Here is a 22,716-nt window from a genome sequence, read left to right as displayed (position 1 = left end):
AGTTTGGACATGTGAGAAGAACACCGATAGAACATTCAGTCAGGAGGGTGGATGAGATGGAAGATGGACAAAGGGCGAAAGGCAGAAGAAGACCATCCATGAGGTGGTCAAACGAGATCTACATGTAAACGGTCTCTCTGTAGACATGATACATGACAGAGCACAATGGCGTCGTTTGATTCATGTAGCCGACCCCACTTAGTGGGATAAGGCTTTGTTGTTGTTGTTGTTGTTGATAGGAGTGCAGAATATGAAGAGTTCCAGTCTATTGCTCTGAATTTCCTTTATAATCATATACTTGTATGTGTAGAAATGGTTGGTACAAAAATACCATCATGATCATAACAGTTCATAGTTGCACTAGAATGTCTAACTGGTTAAAACAGAGAGAGAACCCCCAACCAAGACTTAAGAATTGAGCTTTCTATATGAAGGGACAAAACTAGGAACAAAATAATGGCACTCAGTACAGTTCTTACTTAATCTTCAACGTTCTTCTTCTCACATTTACAATTAGTAGCAATACCAAAATGAGGAAGGCAAAAGTAATTGCCAATGGAAGGAACTTCCAGAAAGTGATTTCAGAGGCAGTGCTTGATATGTTGTCCCATCTCTGCTGCATTTAGCAAAGATAAAAAGCAATCAAAATTCAGAAACACGGAAACATGCTCGTCGCAGGAAACAGGCCAACTCATAGTTAGGCCAACTTCATAGCCTAATAAATATATCTTTTGTTACTTATCCTAACTATTTTAATACCTGTAGAGGAAATAGAAGAAAGATCAGACCTTCAACACATACCTCAGTGAACGTCCGCATTGTAGCTTTATGTTGTTTATCGAAAATGGCTCTTGCATACTCGTAAAGCTCTAAGTCCAGGTCATTAAGAGACCGTATCTCTTGGAGAACCTCTTCACTAACTAGAAGACGTGCCTGTAAAATCATAAAAGTCATCGGCAAGGGATAGCACAACACTGCAAGTTAACGGTAGGCTTTTAAATTATCCAACACCCAAGTCAAACAAACAAGAAGACTAGGTTTCATGCTTCATTGAAGCAGAATGGTGGAATGATATTCTTTTAGCATTAGATCTATTTTTTACCTCCTTAGTAAAGTTCACCGGAGAAATCCTCTTCAAAGAAGCGATACGCCGGCTTGACTGGGCCTTGCGTAAATTAGAGATGCAACCTTCATAAGCACCCATGAGCTCTTTAGCAGACATCTGAAATCAATGAAAAATAAGCATGCAATCAAAGATTGGAAATAAACTATTTGATAAATCTACAAAACCGGCATAATTGTTGTGGAAACATCTTTACCTTCAACTTTGTTGCTTCACCACTGTCACTTGAAGTAACCTCACTTGCTACTGTCTCTGAGGTACTATTCTGTCTTGCAGGGAGAAATGCTATAAGAGTGCTTCCCTTTATATTTTTTAATGAAAAAGGATTTACCCTCACCCAAACTTTAATAACCAAGTTACATCAAGAAAGAGATGCTTCTTACCTGATGTTCACTGCTATCAGGATCAGAATCTGAAACTGAACTCTGTTCTGCAGTACATGTACAGCATTAGTTGTCATTGTATTTTGTTTTTATTTTATTTTTAAAGAAAAAATAAAAAATATGGCCAAGACTAAACATAAGATGACAACATCAATATTCTACCAAAGTTCAGTGTAAAACACAATATTAGAATATTAGACAAGCTCACCGATATCATCTGAAAGCATTACATGTACAGGTACATAGCCTTAGCTCTAAATTCTGTACAAATTTTACAGCCCCTTTGTAACCTACGTCAAAGTTTGATCGAAACTGAAGATTGCTTATAATACACTAACCTGTTTTATCAACAAGCTCCAGGCTAGTGTTTGGAGCATTAAGCTGTGATATAACCTGAGCACCAACCACATTTGCAAACATAGTTGCAGATTCTCTGTGCTCTTCAGTAAGACCAACATATAACATATTATCCAATCTCTTCTGCAAGATGTACAAGCACAAGAAACAAATATTGAGAGAAGGAAGAGGGAGAAGCTGAGAACTACATGTTGAAATTATCACAACTTACAAAGCTTATTTATTACCTTTGCAACTTGTAGCACATATTTGCCAAGAATCTTGTACTTCTGCACACAATGGCGCACTTCGTGTGCTTCTGCCATATAAGAATTGTTTGTCAAACCTGCAACCTGATAGTCGGAGTCAAATGTTTGATATTAATTATAGTCATCACTACCAAGATGTTAGTTAATACAATGTGATATTAATTATAGTCAAATGAAAATATATCCATCCATATTTTCTTGTGGCAATGATCAACAACATAAGATTTGACGAAAAAAAGAAAGAAATTCTTGCCAACAAATTCTAGTTGAATCATTATCTGAGAAATCAGCATAACATATCATGGAAATTGCATAAAGTGATGACTTAGAATCCCTATACTCGTAAAGAAATGCAAGCTGAATTACCTGGAATGTGGCTCCGTTATGTACAATATCCCTGGCCGCAGGATGATTGATGTATTCATGTAATGGCATTGCAAAATCTTCCATGTCATAATAATCATTCTTCTCTATTGTATGCTGTCCATTTCTGCGCCTTGCATCTCTCTGTCAATTTAAGGTCCACATAAATCATACATGCAACGCATTGAAATAGAGAACATCACGCAGTAAATAATTTACTTTCTCCTTGGCAACTTTGGTGATTTACGTTTCCATCTTCAAAAATAAGCAATTGGTTTAAACACATCTATGTCATAATCATGCCATAAAAAACAAGTTATCCACCTAAACATAGACTACCTAGCAAGTCCAAGATTACTTTTCACACAAGAACCAGGCTAGATGCATATGCTCTTCAATGCTACTATATCAGCAATATCCATCCTCCTCTAATAAATGCTACTATAGATGGTCAGACACAACTTATTAGTAAGCTTTCCAAATGAAACATGATATACCCTTTCAAAAAGATCTTGCCGCATCCATGGAACTAGATACTTCCATGGCCAGATATCCAGTGTACTAACTGCTTTGGTCTTAGACCGCAAGCGTAAAGTCATCTGTGTTGCAGATGTCAAGTTGGGATGCACCAAAAATCTAGCTGCAACCTCTATCGAAAATTCATACGTACTAAAGACACGATCTACTGGATCCCTAAGTATGGTCACAACTGAAGTTCTTGCCTTCGGAAGTTTGGATGTTATGCTATAGTCATCATGTGTAACTAATAGCCTGCATTTTGGTTTGCTGCAAATTGACAAACATAAAGAAAACACTAAATAAGTAATCTGTTTTCAGTTTACAGTAAACTTTTGCATGTATAATATGGCTATTCAAGAACAAACTACAACAGTAAGAATATTGTGAACTTAGGGAGCTGCTACGCTTTACATCTGCATGATAGTAAGAACAAGATAGCACCTTGGATCAAAGCGCAACTTATCATAAGAACGAGGGCATTCCAGAGAGTTAGGATACAATTTTTTCAAGAAACTGCAAAAACACAAAGGTCAACAAACTTGTCAACAGCACAGCTCAAAGTCATTCAGCTGCCTCAATAACTACATCATACAAAACAAAATTTACCAGTGAAAATACGTCCGCCCTCCCGTCCTAGGGACATGGAGGAAGAACAGCAAATCCCCCAGCGTGTGTTTATCCTCCCTGATTTCATTATCAAGTGAAGTGTATGCCCAACTCTTAACAACTCTCTCACAGTGCCCAAAATCACTTGCAAAAGCATCATTCACTAGCACCAAGACAATAAACATAGGAAAAACAATCAAAGTACTATAAGAAGAACCATTCACTAGTACCATAAGAAATGCTCTCATGAATAGTTCTAAGTTCTACCACCTAAGTACTAAAAAAGAATAATTTAACCACATTTTTTAAATCGTCCACCGTTGATACCTAATAGAAGAATAACCAGCAAAGCACAGAGCTTGAGAGCAGGATCCATGCACGAAATCCCTAATCCTGTAGCCGGCAATAGAAATCAGCCAGCAGAGTAAATATCAGGAAAGAAAAATGACCAAAAAAACACATAAAACCTAATAATATTAAGAAAAAAACGCAGCATCAATTTCAAGGGATTCGAAACTATGGAAAGGGAAAATGGAGCAGTAGTAGGTGATGGAGTTACCAGTATCGGATTCCGGGATCTCGTGTTCATAAATTCTGCGTTTTTGGGGGGGGAAGTCCACAAGATCGAGGAGGACCCACTGGAAAACAAAACCTTGTTGTTGGTCGAGAAAAAAGGAGGCTTTCTTTTCCCGGGAAAAGGAAATTGCAAAAAAAAAAAAAATTATTGGCAGTGAAGTAATGAACAACACAACACAAAACAAAAGAGAATGGAAGGTTCTGTTTTTGTGATGGGTTGAATAGTTAGTTGAGTTGCTGGTTTCTGAGGAGTGTTGTTTTCACTGTTTCAGGCTTGCAGCTACTGCAAGCTACTGTGCAATCTTTCGGGGAATGAAGGGCAAAATGGTAATATTGTTAGGTTGGATTTGGTTTCGGTTTATGTAGCATGTAGGTCCAACGGTCCAACCGATTTTGCATTGGGATTTGAAAACTTATTAATGAGCATTACTACAAAATCACAAAATTAATGGGGTGATTGGTATGGTGTCCAAGTTTGCCTAATTTATTAAAAAGGTTAAAAGTTAATATTTAATTTTAAAATATAAAAATAAATAATTATTAAATATTTAAAATTTATTATGAAAAATAAATTAAGTAAAAATTAGATATCAAATTATAAGCATTATAAAACTTACTAATTAATAGTGTCTGATAGTTTTGTTAAGAATCTTAACAAGATTTTTTCTTATCATTAAAATCAATTATGTAAATCAATCTCGTCTAATAGTTAATTCATTTGTCCGTTTAAGTAAATATTAAGATTCGAATCTCGTATTATATATGTAATAACTTATTGATAATAATAAATTTTTAAATGAAGTTTAGATTCACAATAGATTAATCTTTGTCGTGACAAGATAGAAATACCATAAAAAATTAAATATAAAATAAATATAAAAAATATAGAAAATAATATATATAAATATATAATTATATACAAATACATAGTGATTAATTTGATAATTGATTTTTGATGGTTACAGAGTATTTTGGTTTCTAATACTACTATTGGAGCATTAATTATTTTTGTTGTTTCAATTAAATACAATAATTAAAATTTCTGCAGAAAAAAATGAGAAACAAATTGTTTAACCAAAAATTACACATGAATTTACCACTTGATATAGCTTGAGCACATTATATGTATCTTTTGAGAAAAATGGAAGATAAACAATTCAATTTAACAACTACTTAAAAAGAAAAAAAAAAAAAAGAAGCATATTTTACAGCATGTGTATATGTTGGAATACACACATCTCTCACTCTTTTGAGTTGTTACAATTGTTAAATGGTAGATACTACCATGAAGATTTTATTATTGTCTTCATATGAAGATGCTTCTTTTGTACTATTAGATGATAAAATGTATGGTTTGATTTTGATATGTTATAAAAGTGTTATTTTTTTTAAAATGTGGCTAAACAAACAAAGTACACTTTTAACACAAAAATCTTCATAAAAAGATGTTTTTACCATCTTTATTTGAGTAGTTGCCTTGTTAAATTGGGTTGTCTATCTAAACATTTTCATATTTTCCTATTAACCCTAAATAGCAATGTCTTGACTCTTGACTTCAACCAACTTGCAAAACATATGATTCTTGGTAAGAATATTTAAAGTAGTTGAAACTAATGGAGTATTTTAAAAAGGGAAAAGAAAACTTAGAAAGAAGGTGCCACATAGCTTTTGCCTTTTGATATGCTCATATGGCTTGCATTATCTTGGAATCATGGAATAGACATTGTATTGCAAACTATAGACTATAATAATCACAAAAATAAATGTTGTGAACAAATAAGTAATAATTTGTTTGATAGATAATAGATAAATTAAAATAAAATAAATATAGATAACACAAATTTTTATTCTATTTGTTTATGAACTTTTTTACAACATGATTGTAAGCTATTATTTTTACACAAACCTGTTAACGAAGTTAGTTTTATTCCTATAAAAGATAAAAAAAAAATAGTGTACCGAAATGTGAATAGCATGTATGTAAAAAATTATATTCTCAGATAGGATAGTTTATGGGAATAATATTTAAAGTTATGTCGGCCTCGAAAATTAGGAATTTCATATAGTTTTGCTTGCCAAACGAAACAATGTGGGGGCATTTGTATTATTCAAGGAGCAAGCCCCTACATACATTATATATATATATACATATTGTGCATAATTGGAATATGGATTCATGTGTCATGGTGTTGAAATCCCTCTACCTTGTACCACCTTTAAGTAGTTTATGACTATGAATTGGATACATTCTTCTTAAGACAACTTAGGGGGTAAAAATGGAATAATATTTTTATGTATGAGCTTCATGTGTGATTTACATTACTAACAAAAACTAAGGAAGATATGCAATTGTTTTGAAAGATTAGTACCAAACATCATCACAAACTGCTTTGATTGAATAAAATAATGGCTTTTGGAATTCAATTAAAGGAATTGGAGCCACCAAAGAACTCTCCTTGTTTCAATTTATATACAAGATGGCAACCTCCTTCATAAGACCAAAGGTACTTAAATATCTCATTGAAAATCAAGGCTTCAAAGAAACTGATTTGGAAGCATCTAGAATTCTAGATGGTTAAGGCGGCGTGTCCCTGAAAGGAACTCTTCCGGAAGCTCTTCCTGCGTATTCCCTTTAACAACACATAAAACACAGCAGTAAATATCAACACGGCAGTTAATATCGTATTCTGAGCCGACATATCATCCATCCATTATTGGCCAGGTGTAGGTCCTACCCCAGTCATGAACGAATGGTATGTTGACATGGTACATAAATACGTTAAATAACACTCTTCTAAAGGAAATGGTGACAATTACTTCAAAATAAAAAGGAACATGATTGTTATTTTTACCTGTATTAGAAAGGCCATTTCAATAACTAGATGATTGAGGTATCCAAGGACAAGACTTACAACACCTCTTGCAACAGTTAATGATCCAACATCAACCCCAAGCTGAAAATAGATGTCATCATTTCAACATCAGCATTCATTCAAATCATTGCAAGATGATTGAGAGTTTAACATGTGATGCATGCATCCCACAAAAGTTCCGATCATTCACCTCCTTTCAACTTATTTTAAGGTCGTCTTCAAGGACCACATAAATGCAAAGAAAGAAAAAAAGAAAAACTTTTTAATACCCTAAATATTTATCTTCATTCTCTTGGTCTAATTATTAGTTCAAAATTTACCTCCAAATAGTTCTTCCCTTGGAAATAGTTAATTTTCAATGCTTGACCAATTAAGCATGCCTTCTTTCGCACACTTTATTTTACTATCCATGAACCCTGAAACATGATTTGTGACATTCAACATTTCAAATAACGCGCAAAGGAGAGAAAACATAAGTTTGGCTGTGGATGAAAATTATAATCACTGGGGATCAGAGATTCTAATATATATATAGAACCAGTGATGATGACTTCAACCAGCCTCGGATATGTATGCTATGAGTTTAAATCTTGAATTTCGGTAGGTATCATCACCCTTGATAAAACTCTCAAGCAAAGGGGTATCTTCCACAGGTGTAGTCATCATGTAATATAGTGCTAGGTTATATGTAGTTGCACCTGGAACATGGTCCATATAAACATCAAATTAGTGTTAATTATGTCAAGTTTTAAGTAAGAACTACATAAACAGATGAATATTAACCAACCCAACCTGAATGTTTAAAATGAAGAAGAACTCGGGCCCACCCTTTGCTGCATTTTTCTTTATCATCAGTTGATTTTTCTCAGTCAATATGTTAATCATAAATTGAAAATGCATTGCCTGAAAATTATCAACATTTGGAACCGAAAATCATTAGAAAAATAACGAACCTGCACAATGCTCTCTGGTCGGCCACCAAGATCATCTTCTCTTTTATCAGATCTCAGCCAGTCTGCAGCAACCATTTGCATCAAGGTTCCCTTTGCCTTAACCTAGTCATTGATTACCCCGATAAAGGAATAAATTTGTACAAACAAATTAAGGCATAACTGATTGGCACATGAAATGATACAAATGCACTAAAAGAATGGAATAAAACAGAACATTCACAAGCAGCAGTGGATCCATTGTGAATGATATAATTAAAGTACTTTTTTTTCCTTTTTGTCCCTAGAATTATTTATCCAAGTGAAATGAACATTTTTCACTTATACCTTCTGGCGATCTTCGAGGTAATTTGCCCCACGAATCAGGAAAGTGGAAGGATCTGGTTCTGCCCAGCTGCAAGGTAATGTACAAGAGAAATCTTTTGGAAGAGTTGATCCATAAGGTACTGTCTTCTCTGACCATTTTGTGTAAGTCCACATAACCCTTCTTCTAAACTGCATTGTATGGTGCCTAACATTGTTAGCTATAGAAGAATAAAATCATGGATAATCTTGATATGACATACATATTATATTAATCACCTGCAAGATCATGCAATTTTTTCACAAAATTAGCAGCTGTGGACAACTTACTTGACGGAAGTCTTGAAACGATCAAATCCATAGGAGGAAAATGCCAAGTTTAGTGTAGTTCTCCAATTAAAAGTACAAGAAGACAAGTGCACTACATGAATTATAAGGGTTATAGACTTATAACTAAAATATGCCAGAGGACAGCATGACTTGAGAGTGTTGGTGAATATACTTATTGTAAGCATTTGATGAGTCATAAAAAGGAACATGCTAAATTTCTAGACTATAATATCAAACAGCTTTTTACCAGAGACTTCTTGTGACTACAATCAGGCATCCATCCATTTTCCAACTCATCACTGTCTGATGGTTCTGGAACATAAAAAAACTCATCATCAGCATCATTTAGGCTAACAAGGGTTGCATGCTCAGATTGTGTTTGATGTACTACTACTCCATCTGAGCTATGTCGGGCATTCTCATCTACTACCTGCCTTTGACTATCAGAGTTGACATCTCCTTCCTTCAGACTAAGCCCGATGCTTCTTGTCAACTCTCCAGATGAACTCAGATGAACGACAATAGTGATGTGAGTATGTCTATGGTTATACACATTTTCTTATAAAAAAAATCCATCATACTAATTATAGCTAATTGGATTGAACAATGTCATTGTAACTGATCATAACTAAATTTAGACAAAAATGCTTTTCAGTGGATGAGGTTCACTCTACTTACTGGACTAATCCCCAATTTAACTTTTTGGTTTTGCATTCTTTAGACCCTATGCTGCCTAACATCGAAGATTTTGGCATCCACTCAACCAACCCAATGCTGGTGGATCCACTTGGTCTAGATAGCTTTTAAAAAAATGAATGGAAAAAAAGATGAAAATGTGAAGAAGTTATCTTTAATTGATTGTTGTGATTGGAAGTGCTGACTTGCTGTAAAGGGTGAACATGAAAAACACCTGAAGGAAGAAAAATAAAAATTGGTGAAAACAATGAAGGATGGTGAAAAATGAGATCAGAGTAAAAAAATTATGATGATGATAAGAAAAGGAAGTTACTTTTCTATTTTAATGGTTTCTCTGCCTTTATCAAGGACCCGAATGGTGGAGTCAAGAACAGCACTTCTGAGAGGAAGAAGCTGATGGTTGTTGTTGTTGCGAGAAAGTGCAAGAAGGTACTTGTAACTTCGAAGATGGTGACCCTTTAGCACGAAGTAATGCTTTCTCAAGAACTGAAGCCCCACACAGTTGGATTGTATGAGGTATAACCACCCTTCCATCATCATTGGTTTTGTTCCACCATCATCAACACTTGCACTTGCAGTTTCTCTGCTACCCATTTTGTCGAACACCTTGAGTTCAAGAAGCGAAAACGATTGCACCAACACCAACCTCCACCTTAAAATTTCGTAGGTGGTTGTGTTTTGTGTTGAAGATGGAAGGATTTAACGGTGTATTTGCGAAATAAATATTTTTCAGGATAAAAAGAAATTAAAGAAACACTAAATGAATCAATAACTAAATTCTACCTTTATTTTCGATCTGTCTTCAATTTTAACTCGCACATATATTCTAAGGATATGTTCGAAATTAAAAAAAAAAAGAAACAACAACAAAAAAGAAAAGAAGAATATGAAAGGGAATTGTTAATGATGGAGGGAAATAGAAAAGTGTGAAATGAAATGTCTAATTAAGAGTTAGGAAAACTTTCACATGTGCCAGACAATTTTATTGGCATATTCTATGCCATAATGCAGAGCCGTTGAGATATATATTAAAAAATTATAAGGGTGGAGATGGATTGGTAGAGTTATGCGGTAGAGTAAGGAGACAGAAGGTGTTGGCTAGTCTTCTAACAAGTTGAAGCGGGAACCAAATTAAAATTGGTGGGCAGTTGAATGCATTTTTTTGTCTTTTTGTGAAGCCATTGTTTGGAACCAAGCCGCTGGAATGTTATGGGAGCCGATGCAAAGATTGGATCAATGAGTAACACTATATAACAGTAAGAATGTGAGATGGACCATTAAACGTATGTGGCAATAATAATATAATGTGACTATTTTAATAAATAAAATTTATATTCCAGCCAAAAAACAAATAAAATTTATATTAGGATATTTTTTTATTGCAACAAATAAAATATAAAATAAATAAATTTTATATTAATTCGCGATATATAATAGATTATTTCATATAACTATTAAAAATATGTTAAATAACTATATTTGTTAAAAATATTATTAAAATAGATTTTTATTTAAAATATTACATGTATAATTATATACGGAAATTGATCCTTTTTATGAAAAAAAAAACAGTAAAACTTTTTAGTTGTTTCATTTATATCTAAGATTAGTAATAGAAATAAAAAATAAATAATATTATTATTTTTAAAAATTTTTAAATATCTAAAAAAATTAGGTATGTCAAAATTATATGTATCTAACGGTATAACATATATATCTCATAATGAATTTATAATTATGTTATTTTTTATTTGTTTATAAGAGCAGGTTAAAAAAAAGTGAATTTGACTTCATCAAGATGAATACGAATTATTTTTAATATATATAAATAAAATAATTATTTTTTACTATTATTTTATATGTTACTTATTTATTTATATTTATTAAAATTCAATGATTTATAAAATGTGCTACCTTTAATGTGCACAAGTTATTTTAGCTCATTTAGACACTGTTGTTTGTAATTTGTCTTAATCGAATCAATTGATTATCAACTTAATTTTTTTAAGTATTTGAATTTGGTAGAAATCATACACTCTAAGTAGCTTATTCTAAAGAATTGTTCATAAGATTAAACGCTAAGTCGATACTAAAATGAATCGAATTTGAAAACTTTTGTTTACGTCAACAAAGACTTGCAAAAACATATCTGCCACACGAAGTTAATATGTTTTGTGTTGCTTATAAGTGAGTATTCAAGTCGAAATAAATGTGGTGTTAATTGTATAATATTATTGAATTTGTAGAAGTTTATAATTTGATCAGAAACAATATTAGGATAGTTCTTTTTCATAACCCAAAACATAAGTTAAACCCAATAAAGAAGAGTGGCCTTGGGTCGGATCAGACTGAAGCAGGCAGCTCATACTTATCTAAGTGAGTAACTGTTTCCGTAAATCTCTCCCCCACTTCTAGAAGGGAGACCTCGACAACCCCTAGATAAAAGGGACGGTTATCCACTAATAGTGGATCCACTTCAACGATAGTTATTGGCACATCACCTATAAATACACTGACACCACAGATATCTCTAAGTTCGAATACTCTAAAAATATGATTACCCCCTTACTAACTTAGGCATCGAAGTGTCTTTGCAGGTACCACCCCTATTCTTTCACATACATAACTTGGACGGAGGCTCCCAGACGTAAAACAAGTCGGAGGCCACCATCCTTTAGCGCTTGGCCTTACAAACAAGTCCAACCACCATCCGGTTCTAGGTAAGCTCCGGAACAGTTCTCCATTTGATGATGAACATACAGATTTTTATATATTCTTAATTCAAAAATGTTATTTATACATTTACGTGAGCTATTATGTATTTTTTATATTTTTATACGTATAAAGATCGAATACAAATCAACCTCTCGTATTTGGATTTGGATCCTCTAAATTTTGAATTTTATTTTAGAGTATAAAATATGATCTATCACCATTTATTTCATAGGTGGGACCAAGAAAAAAATAAGAGAAAAAATATTCATTAATAAAAGATCTCACTTTATTTTAGAATATCCAAATTCTTCTTATTCGATCTCTCTCTTCATCGAACACCAGTGGCAGAACCAAGGAACCCAGCGTGGACCATGGTCTCCCTTCTAAAAAAAACTTTTAATTACATATGTGTGTTAAATTATTAATTATTTACTTCTAAATTTTTTTAATTTATTAATCAGTTTTAGTACAAATGTATATAGTAATTTTATCGATTATACTAATTTTTTAATGAGTGATTGAATAATTATTATATAAAATATAGAGTAAAGTATCGGTTTTTTTCTCAACGTTTGGGGTAAGTTTTAAAGTTGTCTCTAACGTTTCAATCGCGTCCTATTTAAGTCCCTAACGTTTCAAAATTGACTCAATGTTGCTCTGTCGTGGGACAAAATTGAAACGATTTTGAAACATTAGGGACTTAAATAGGACGAAAACGTTGGGGACAAAAGCGATACATAAAAATAAATTTTAGTTTTATCCTTCAATAATATCAATTTTTTACTATACATAGTATTCAATTATTTTTTAATCACATCTAAGTAAATTACACTTAATCATATTACTTTCATTCTAAATAAATTTATTTTTTTTATAATTTTATACTTAAAGTTATAAGTTAATATAAAAATATAAAAAAAATATTTGGAATGAAAGTAGTGTGATTAAGTATAATTTACTTAAATGTGATTAAAAATAATTAAATATTATATACAGTAAAAAATTGAAATTATTGAAGGATAAAATTAAAATTTATTTCTATCTATCGTTTTTTTCCCCAACATTTTCGTTCTATTTAAGTATCTAACGTTTCAAAATCGTCTCAATTTTGTCCCGCCGTCAATTCTGTTAACGGATCTCTAACGGCAGGATAATATTGAGCCAATTTTAAAATGTTAGGGACTTAAATACGACAATCGAAAATAACTTTAGGACTTACCCTAGAGACAAAAATAATACCTTACTCTAAAATATATTATTTTATTTTTGTCAATTTTTAAAATAGGATTAAGTACTCTTCTTTGTTTTATGTATGCAAAAAACATTTTAATTAAAATTGGACAAAAAATATATTTCATTAAAAATTATCGAAAATATAATTTATTTTGTATTTTTAATGTGTTAAATACATAAAAAAATTTAATATTTTTATTATTATACGAATATAAAGTGCTCTTAGAATAAGTTCATTATAATAAAAAATTAAAACTAAAAATATTGTAGATTTAATATTAATTATAAGTAGTACCAAAGTTTTAACTTTTTGTCATTTACTGCACCCTGGCTCTATGAAGGCGCAGTCCAGTAGCTTCGATCCTCCCCACCTTAGCTACCTATCCAAGCGGCTACTATTAAGTATTTTCGTCTTTTCATCCACCGTTTCAAGGGTTCTTTTGTAATTCTCACATAAATTATAAACCTGCTACTTAGCCTTACATGACATAGCAATGTGACAATAAAATTGTCTGGCACATGTGAAAGCTTTCCTAAGAGTTATTCTCTTCTTTGAGAATTTATAATATTAGAAAGCACAATGCTTATAAATTTTAGGGAGGTTTTCACATGTACCAGTGTACTTGACTGGAACACTGGTACTCATGGATTTTAGAACGTTGGATATTGTATAAAATCTGTTGAAGGCTGAGATTTTGTAGAATAATTTGCGTGTGTTATTGGGAATATGAAGAGCATGGGGAGGGGATGACTGGATGTCCCCTTAATCGAAGAATGATTTTGGAAGGTATGGGATCATATTTTTAGGTAGCGTTTGTTTGCGAGACAGAGATTAAGAGATAGAGACAAAAATAAGTATTAGTATTGTGTTTAGTGTGAAAGTGTACAAGACTGATTTATGTCTCAGTATCCTATTTGGTTTGAAATAAAAATAGAGACTAAATATTTAAAATTATAAAAATGCCATTAATTTTAATTAACAACCCTAACCTCCAAATCCAATTTCATTTTCCTCAGCATGCAACCTTAACCCCCTTTCTTCTCTCCTCTATACTTTCTCCTCTCCTCTCCCGTGAATGAATCCTAGAGTTTGATCCGCCGCTGGTAGCACCTCCAAGGGTCCGAACGACGACGGCACCTCTCCAATTCTCCATTGGTTCATCTTCGTGGCGCCAGTTGCTCCCCTAGGTTTGTGACGTTGCTGCCGTTTGCGCGTTCGTGGGTTTGCGTCGCCACCATCTCGGAGCTGTTCCTCTGGTCTCCGTTATTTCTCTGTCAACGGGCCTGGTATCTTCTGTCAATTTACCTTATTTGCTTGTTAATTTTGTGAAGTTCAAAGTTGATAATTTCGTCGAGAGATTTTTTATTCCCTCATTTTCTGATTTGTCCTCATATGGATGAGAATGTGTAAATCCCTCATTACCTGATTTGAGATTTGCCCTGATTTGTTTAAAATTGCTGATTTGTGCTTCATCAATTGTTGAAGATTTCTGAAGTTGTTATATCCGAGTTCTTATTTGCCCTCATTTGCTTTATGTTTCTGATTTCTGTGTCATCTTTTTTTAAGATTTGGAAATTTGTGATTGTTGAGTGTTGATTCCATAGTTTGCGCATGATAAATTTTTTTTACCTTACTTGTGCTTGTTAATTGCTTATTTGTGAATTTGTGATTGTTATATTTATAAATTTATTTATGATGATTATTGTATAGAAAAACAAATAAGGTAATTTGAGAACTATTTATCATAATTATGTTCCTAATCACTCTTTTTCCTTATCAAAATTAGTACACACTGGTGTGTTATTTTGAATTGGAAATGTATTTTTACTACTGTTTGACATACTAAGAATGTAAAAATTTATTGAAAAAGTTAGAAGCACCAACATTTGATTTTAAATATGACAAAGATATCTCTTCCTTGGAAAGCGAATGATCCCTCTCGTGGCCATTGAATTGTACCAAATCACCACATGCCTTAATTGGTGTAGTTTCATCTTCAAACATGTAGGAAATATCTTGATTAGCTTCATTAAGTAATTTTATTTGGACTTGTTGATTCATTTTTGTGTTGTGTTACTATTTCTTGATAATTTAGTAAATGATTTTTGCTTACTGTTAAATGTATAGTAGCCTGGTTAACAATGGCTTCCACAAGTAGAAGATCTACAAGTGGTTCGTACGGCAACAACAATGTAACGGGGGAACATTTTTGTGAGTGTGGTTTAAGAGCTCCGTTACCATTTTTACCTACCAAAATTAAGATAATCAACCTTGTGCAAAATTAAATTTTGTGAACATAAATTAACTAAATTAAATAAAATTAACATAAAGTAACAAAAAATAATAAAACAGCAAACATTAACATAAATAACCACAATTAATCCACAGCCTACAATTCACACCATAAGCAAGTACAAATATGAAAAATTGAACCATAAACAGTTAGTTGCTATTACAAATTAAGAGGTGCTATTACAATGTTTCTCATCTCAACAAGTTATACAAATTAAAATGCAGCCACTACAACACTACTCAATCGATTACAATGTTCATTACGCTGCTCTTACAACACTACTCCATACGACTTGTTCGCCACTCTTCATACATCTCAGTTGCTACGTTGTCACGCCAGTGAGCCCACTCGTTCGTGTTTTCAACCACATCAATGATTCCATCCTGTGCTTCATCTCCATCAGGCATAAATTCATCCAATATGCTACCTTGCTCCTCCGGATCCATATTCATACTCTTTCGAATGAAATTTTGCAGCAAACAACAAGCAATAATAATTTGAGATTGTATCTTTAGAGGGTAAAAGTTAGGGATTCTTAAAATGGACCACCTCTTCTTCAGCAAACCAAAGCATCGCTCAATGATATTCCTGGCGGAAGAATGAACCCTATTAAAATATTCTTGGTAATTGCACGGTGCATTTGCTCCTTGGGCCCACTCTCTAACATGATATCGAGTGTCTCTATACAGTGCTAGAAACTCCGGACCATTGGTGTAACCAGCATCAACTAAATAGTAATACCTGATTGCAAATAAGTAATGCAAACAATATAAGCTTAACTATCGTGAACTCAAGCTATATGTATAGACTTAACTCCAAAGATGGCATAATTACCGTGGGGTATCTTAAGACTATTACGACGAGTTATTGCATCTTGAAGTACCCGTGAATCAGATGCCGATCCCTCCTATCCACTGAGTACATAAACAAAACTCATCTCCTGGTTACACACTCCTAAGACGTTGGTGCAGATTTTACCCTTTCTTGTTTGGTATCTTACATTCTCATACTCGGGGACTGTCACCTCTATATAAGTGCCATCTAATGCTCCCAAGCAACCTTATCATCCATAGAAAGTTATGATACTTAGATATAGAATTCTTCAGGCAAATATGAATCATACACAACATCGAGTAAGCTCTACCTTAAACCTTATCCATGTGGGGTCAAGACAATCCTCTTCAACTGGTGTAGCCTTAGCAAACAAAATGCTTTGAATACGTATTACAGCATTCAAAACTTTATTAAAATACTTACTCACTATCTCTCTGGACCTACAAAATCTAACCTGTAGACTACGATTTTTTTTTGTGATGTGCTAAGATAATTAAGAAAGTCGCAACCTGCTCCGGCAGGCTTACATGATCATCCTCTTTAAGTCGTCCGTGAACTTGGAGCAACTCACACAAATTAGCAAAGGCATTTGTGTTTATTCTCAACTCCCAAATACAATTCCTATCACCCTCACCAACAATACGCTCTAAAGCCTCACGTCTAATTCTACTATTCATTCTTCCGCCTAACGACAGTTGGCCACTAGTTCTATCCCTAAAGTAAACAAATAGCGTAAGCACAAAGAACAACATCAAATCTTCATGCTTGGATCTCATCTCTTCATAAAAACACATGCGTTGCTTAATAATTTTTTACCACTCCATTTCTTCCTAGCAAAGTCATTACATTAAAAAACGCATAAACATTCAAATAAATCTAATACTTCTTGATGCAAAATCTGCTATATCTTCTTAGAACCGAAAACAAAATCAAGAAACTGGAACCAATAGACAGTTAACACTATTTACTTCTCAATTTTAATTTAGTTTCAATTGGAAATCAAAACAGGAAATACAATAGAAACACACATTAAATGAAAATATCAATTTTCCTCTCTCATTTTATATACTGAAAGTGACTTTTTCATGTATTTTAAGCAAATCAAAGTCTTCCAAAAGCTATTGTGGTTTAGATTAAAAGAGTTGTGTTAAGAGTTATTACTTCGAATCATCCATGATTATCATACAAACTATATTAATGTCGTTGAGATTATTCATCCTAAGGAGTTAACCAAGAAAACATGAAAAGGCTATTAGACTTGTGCAGATTCTGAAAAAAGTAGTTGGAGTTATACTAACTAACAACATCTTAACAAGTCACGCAACTAAAAAGAGAAAAGTTAATTAGACTTGTGCAGATTAAATAATTCAAATGAACTTAATAATCATTAATTTTGAAGATTCAATAGACTCAAGACTATCTTACCTTTTACAGCTAAAATAAAAATTCTACTTCATTTGATAAGAGAGGGGTTTAGTAAAGATAATAGCAATTTAGTCAACTCCTGAAATATGTTAAATTTGCAAAACTGATGCTGATTAATACGTTCTCCTAACAAAGTGCAACCCAATTTCAAATAAAGTGCTTGGTGCAATTGTATAAAATTTTATTAGCTATAAATTAGTCCTAGAGTGCCACTACTCTTTAAACTACAACTAAGCTAACAAATTTTTCATCCGTAGCAATTTCAGAAATCAGTGTGAGTGAGTTGGTTATAGCCACAACAATCATACATTTACAAAATAATTTACATAATTTCACATTAAACAGACGTAAATTATGCAAAAAGAGCATCAAAAGTTCAAAATCAAAAGCTGCATAAACATGAATTCCAAAAAAACTAAACATGACCAAAACCAATTCATAAGAAGCACAACACAAACGAAATTAATGAAACAAGACATAAGAACATAGAACCAAATCCACAAAAGCTATCTACGCATCTATACATTAGAACAAAGAACCAAATCGCATTGAAGAGAGAAAAAGAAAGATTCTTTCTATGCATCTAGTAGAACAAAGAACCAAATCCACAGAACGTAAGTCGCGACATAAAAAAATGAACAAAATCAATAAAGAAATTTGGCCACAACTAACCTAGGTTACACAAGCTATGACGATGACAAGGAAGCTGTTGAACTCGACAGCAACAGGGGAGACTTTTTCAACTGGGTTCCTCGAATGTTGTCCTGTGAAGAAGAAAATGAAGACATGAAAACTTGCGGCCTAGGAAGATGAACTTCGATGGCGACTCACTTACCTTGCGATGGTTATGACGGCGGCGACAAGGTGGCTGTCCTGACACTGGCGATGCACAAGGTGCACTTCGAAGAACAAATGAGAAGATTGAGTGAGGGGGCTGCTCATACTGAAGTCCTAATCTGATTTGAAGAAAGGGTAAAGTTAACATTAGTTAATTAGGATAGGGATATTTTAGGTACAAAATATTATTAAAGTTTCTATCTCTATCTTTAAAAATCTCAGTCTCCAGTGTCCCTACTTTTTGGAGGTACTAAAATATTAAAATTTTTTAGATAGAGACACAAATTTAAGTACCAATCTCTAACTCAACAAATATAATACTGAGTTCTTGTCTTCCAGTCTCAGTTTCAGTTTTTGCAAACAAACCCTACCTTAATGTATGAACCTATAGACCGCGGCTAAATAGCTCTATCTAGGCAGCTTCGGTGTGGAATGTAGAGCCTATCCCGTGAGGCTTAGGTGGGTCCATGGGTGTTTAACAGGCCAGGGGTGGTTTGGGCCAGAGTGCCAAATTGATTAGGTTGAAGTGGAAACTGTGAGGGATTACGTAGGAAAGTTATAGAGCCAAATGGACCAAAAAAAAAAAAAAAAAAGAATGGCGTAGCTTATACAGGCGGGGCCAACACGTGCTGGAAATTTATAATTACCTGAGGATTACATGACCAAAAACAAGAGAAAGGACACGGCTATTTTGGTTTAATTATTGGGGTGTGGATACCTTGTGCATCAATTTATCGTGTAAATAGTCACACACAAAAAAAATTATCGTGTAAATTGTGATAGGATTAATTAATTTAGATTGGTTGAGTGATCAGTTTATTAATCTGCTTAAATAAGTGTTGGGATTCGAATATCGTCTTGTGTATGCAATAACTTATTAGCCAATAACAAACACTTAAATGGAGTTCAAATCAACAACAGATTAATTTTTAGTCTATTAGAATGGAAGATACCATAAACAACAACAAAAAATTGTAAATGAGTGTTTATAGTAAGAGTAATTTATGTTAATAAATTGATTGGAAACTAATATTATATCTATATCTTGAATAGAAATTGATCATACATTTGTCCTAAATAAATTTATATAAATTAAATCAAATAAACTCAATTTACGCATATAAATCGATTCACTAATTCAATTTATGCACAAATATTCAGTGTTTTTGATTTACTAATAGAGAGATAGAGAATGATAAATCGAAAGAATATGTTCTGATTTACTTAAAATGACTAGTATACTTATTGCAATACCCAATTCATTCTTAAAATGATGGCTAAAAAGATCAAAAGAATAGTGACCAAGAAAAAGCTATCTATATTAGTATGTGAATATGATGAAAATAGTAGGATAAAAAAATAAAATTAAATAAAAAAATTTTATACATAAAAAAATTGAGTTAAATAAAAATAATTTATTAATAATTTTTAATTTTTTATGTAAAAAATTAATAAGAACTTATGTTATTGTTAAAAGAATTTGATATCAAAATTAAAAAATTTTTTGTGTTACAATTAAAAAATTTGTGTCACGGTTAAAAAATTTTAGTATTATTTTTTGATAAATTATGCATAACTGAAAATTTCTCTTCTTCGTGATCATTATCTTTTCCTTTTTTTATTCATCTTCTCTTTTTTATTTCATCTTCTCATCATTTTTTTTGTTTTACCCTTTTATAAAAATAAAAAAAAGAAAAAATTAAACAAAAAAGAAAAAAAATACATAATGCTGTAAAATCACCACGAAGAGGAAGAGAACAAGAAAAAAATGCAGCAACATACAACGGCATCAATAAAAGAACGACGATGAGGAGGAAACATGCGAGGAGGAAGAAGAGGAAAAAAAAGAAGAATCACAGATACAAATATTCACATTAGTGGAGAATTAGAGTGTGTAGACATGCTCTCACTAATAAAATTGATTTTTGTTAAAAAAAATATTATTTTTATATTTTATTTAATTATTTTAGCCTTATGTATAATAATTGTTTTGTTAAAAAATTTTCTATCATAAATATTATAGTGTTTCAAGTTTACAATTAAATGATAAAAAATGTTGAATAATTACTTAATAGAGAGAGAGACATTATCTATACCTATAAATATAAAGAGAATTATTGTTGTTTGATTTTAACTTTTGTCTTTTTTATAACTTTTTGTCTCTCACTCAATTATAATGAAGAATCAAAGTTAGTCAATTCTGAATTATATTTTTATAGATTCTTTAATTATACGAAGTTATAATTCTTCTTGTATTCTATAAAAAACAAATAAAAATGTGATCGATGTATACCAAGTGTGTGACAAGACTCGAATATTAATAATAAATATATTATGTAATAGGGTTTAGTTAGCATATATTTTAAGTGCACATGTTATCTAAGAGCACACATTAAAATGATAAATTAAAAAAAAAGTTTTTTTTTTAAAATACAAAAGATTTAAGTTTTTAATGTATTTATTTTATATTTATTAAATAAAAATATTTAAAATTTTTTACTAATGATAAATTTATCATGTGCCCTCATGATACATATTAACTAAACCCTATGTAATATCACCAACACATTGAAATAGAAAGAAAATATTTTACATTAATATATTTTTTCATGTTTAGTTAAATTAGTAAAAACTTGATTAATATATTTTAAATTTTTAATATTTAAATATATTCATTTTGATTTTCTTATTATTTTTTATGTATTATTTTTATCTCACTACTAAAATTTGTTGGATTTGTCACTTCATGAAGAGGACGAGTTGAAAAAAATTGGTTGCACTATTTGTAACAAGTTATAATTAGTGCGGAAGTTATGGAAATAGTGTACTCTAAATGTGTGGAAGAAGATGGGTTTTAGTGTCGATAAGAACAAGGATTGAAGCTTTGGTTCGCACATGAAGATAACAATGCAAAATTTGGATGATTTGTATGAAATGTCGAATGTTACTAATCCAATTAGCATTAGATCATGAATATCAAATGTTCTTATAGAGGTTGGGCGGTGTATAACTCGTTCGTTGATGAGTATTTGCAAACTTTCTATCGGGATGAGTTATACGTCAGTAAGGAGAGAACAAGAGGCTAGATACCTGCAAAAGAAACTCCGATGCTCAAGTCAGTAAGTGAGTAATAAGCTTTGTAGAAAATGTAATGAATCAAATAAACATTTTACCTCCGTTTTATATTTTGGGATGAAGCATCGGGCAGTTATACTCTCAATAATTCGCATTAATGGAGAGTAATAGCATATCAGGGTGTTATAATATTTCTTTTGGTGCCCGTTATTAATAACTGATCTATAACGTCGAGTTATAGTATTAAGGACGAGTTATAACGACCATATAACGTATACTGTCGAGTTATAGTATTAAGGACGAGTTAAAGCGGCCATATCATAGCCCCCAAGCTTAGCCTAGCTATATTTTGGTAAAGCAAGTTGAGCTTTTTTAGTTATAACTCGGCGGTTTGAGTTATAGGTATGGAGCCTCATATCAACTTACTTTATTAAAATAAGGAATAAAATAATTTGAATTTCAAACGTGATTTGAAGTTAACGTGTATTGGAAAGTGTAGCAGTCTTGTCATTGATTGTGCCTTTGGTTTTTCCAATGTAATTTTGAACCGTTGATTTAATAGATGCAACGATTAGGATTTTTCATGGAACTAAATAGTTTTATTAAATGTAGCATTGCTTTCCTATTGAAGCATTTTGGAGTCTTAAAGGCATGAGTAAAAGAGGTTAATTTGTGTTATTGCCGCTGTTTCTTCTTCTTTTTGCTTTTCTGAAAGAATTGTAGGTAAGGAAAAATATAAAGTTGAGGATCACGACTCTTATAACCGGGTAAGGGAGGATGTGAAGATTCGAGATTCACTGTTTGTTGATGAGGGTAGTGTTGTGAGATTAATTTGGTTTGGACTGATTGAATTTGACTTGATAGATATTTGAGTAATTGATAGATTGATATTTGGTTTAGGCAATAGTTGCCGTTGGTATGTTGGTCCCTTATGTTTGTTAGGGATGTGATAGTAGAGCGATAATATCTTGTCTTT

General features: G+C 32.2%; 3 protein-coding genes across 16 annotated transcripts; all 3 read right to left on the bottom strand.

The window, feature by feature from the left end:
• Positions 1 to 268: 268 nt before the first annotated feature.
• LOC107613661 (protein-tyrosine sulfotransferase) lies at positions 269 to 4,564 on the bottom strand. 3 transcript variants are annotated; one of them, XM_016315755.3, is made up of 13 exons: positions 4,159 to 4,564; positions 3,927 to 3,992; positions 3,600 to 3,762; positions 3,435 to 3,506; positions 2,972 to 3,260; positions 2,478 to 2,618; positions 2,091 to 2,195; positions 1,845 to 1,986; positions 1,507 to 1,553; positions 1,320 to 1,388; positions 1,103 to 1,222; positions 802 to 933; positions 269 to 616 (listed from the first exon to the last, which is right to left on the bottom strand). In XM_016315755.3, the coding sequence occupies exons 2-13, from the start codon at positions 3,973 to 3,975 to the stop codon at positions 476 to 478; spliced, it is 1,470 nt and encodes a 489-aa protein (XP_016171241.1). In that variant the 5' UTR covers positions 3,976 to 3,992; positions 4,159 to 4,564; the 3' UTR covers positions 269 to 475. The 3 variants fall into 3 exon arrangements, with proteins under 3 accessions (XP_016171241.1, XP_088352891.1, XP_088352892.1); XM_088496765.1 differs by having other exon boundaries at positions 269 to 613; positions 4,159 to 4,504; XM_088496766.1 differs by having other exon boundaries at positions 789 to 933; positions 4,159 to 4,474.
• A 1,976-nt stretch (positions 4,565 to 6,540) lies between these two features.
• On the bottom strand, positions 6,541 to 9,982 carry LOC107614178 (protein ENHANCED DISEASE RESISTANCE 2). Of its 12 annotated transcripts, XM_088496775.1 has the most exons (11): positions 9,641 to 9,982; positions 9,066 to 9,541; positions 8,879 to 8,943; positions 8,581 to 8,642; positions 8,326 to 8,493; positions 8,002 to 8,103; positions 7,841 to 7,891; positions 7,663 to 7,746; positions 7,369 to 7,464; positions 7,028 to 7,129; positions 6,541 to 6,805 (listed from the first exon to the last, which is right to left on the bottom strand). In XM_088496775.1, exons 4-8 carry the CDS (start codon positions 8,590 to 8,592, stop codon positions 7,726 to 7,728), a joined length of 354 nt encoding a protein of 117 aa, XP_088352901.1. In that variant the 5' UTR covers positions 8,593 to 8,642; positions 8,879 to 8,943; positions 9,066 to 9,541; positions 9,641 to 9,982; the 3' UTR covers positions 6,541 to 6,805; positions 7,028 to 7,129; positions 7,369 to 7,464; positions 7,663 to 7,725. The 12 variants fall into 12 exon arrangements, with proteins under 12 accessions (XP_088352901.1, XP_088352902.1, XP_088352893.1 ...); XM_088496776.1 differs by lacking the exon at positions 9,641 to 9,982 and having other exon boundaries at positions 9,062 to 9,201; XM_088496767.1 differs by lacking the exons at positions 8,581 to 8,642; positions 9,641 to 9,982 and having other exon boundaries at positions 9,066 to 9,229.
• A 5,865-nt stretch (positions 9,983 to 15,847) lies between these two features.
• On the bottom strand, positions 15,848 to 18,770 carry LOC148547104 (uncharacterized). Its single transcript, XM_088495301.1, has 4 exons — positions 18,664 to 18,770; positions 16,913 to 17,117; positions 16,721 to 16,764; positions 15,848 to 16,310 (listed from the first exon to the last, which is right to left on the bottom strand). Exons 1-4 carry the CDS (start codon positions 18,768 to 18,770, stop codon positions 15,848 to 15,850), a joined length of 819 nt encoding a protein of 272 aa, XP_088351427.1.
• Positions 18,771 to 22,716: the final 3,946 nt, after the last annotated feature.

The sequence above is a fragment of the Arachis ipaensis genome, chromosome B8 (genome assembly GCF_059453495.1).
Source record: "Arachis ipaensis isolate K30076 ecotype BB chromosome B8, ASM5945349v1, whole genome shotgun sequence".
Taxonomy (NCBI): domain Eukaryota; kingdom Viridiplantae; phylum Streptophyta; class Magnoliopsida; order Fabales; family Fabaceae; genus Arachis; species Arachis ipaensis.
The sequence above is the reverse complement of the archived record's forward strand: the minus strand, read 5'-3'. Positions and strand labels throughout refer to the sequence as shown.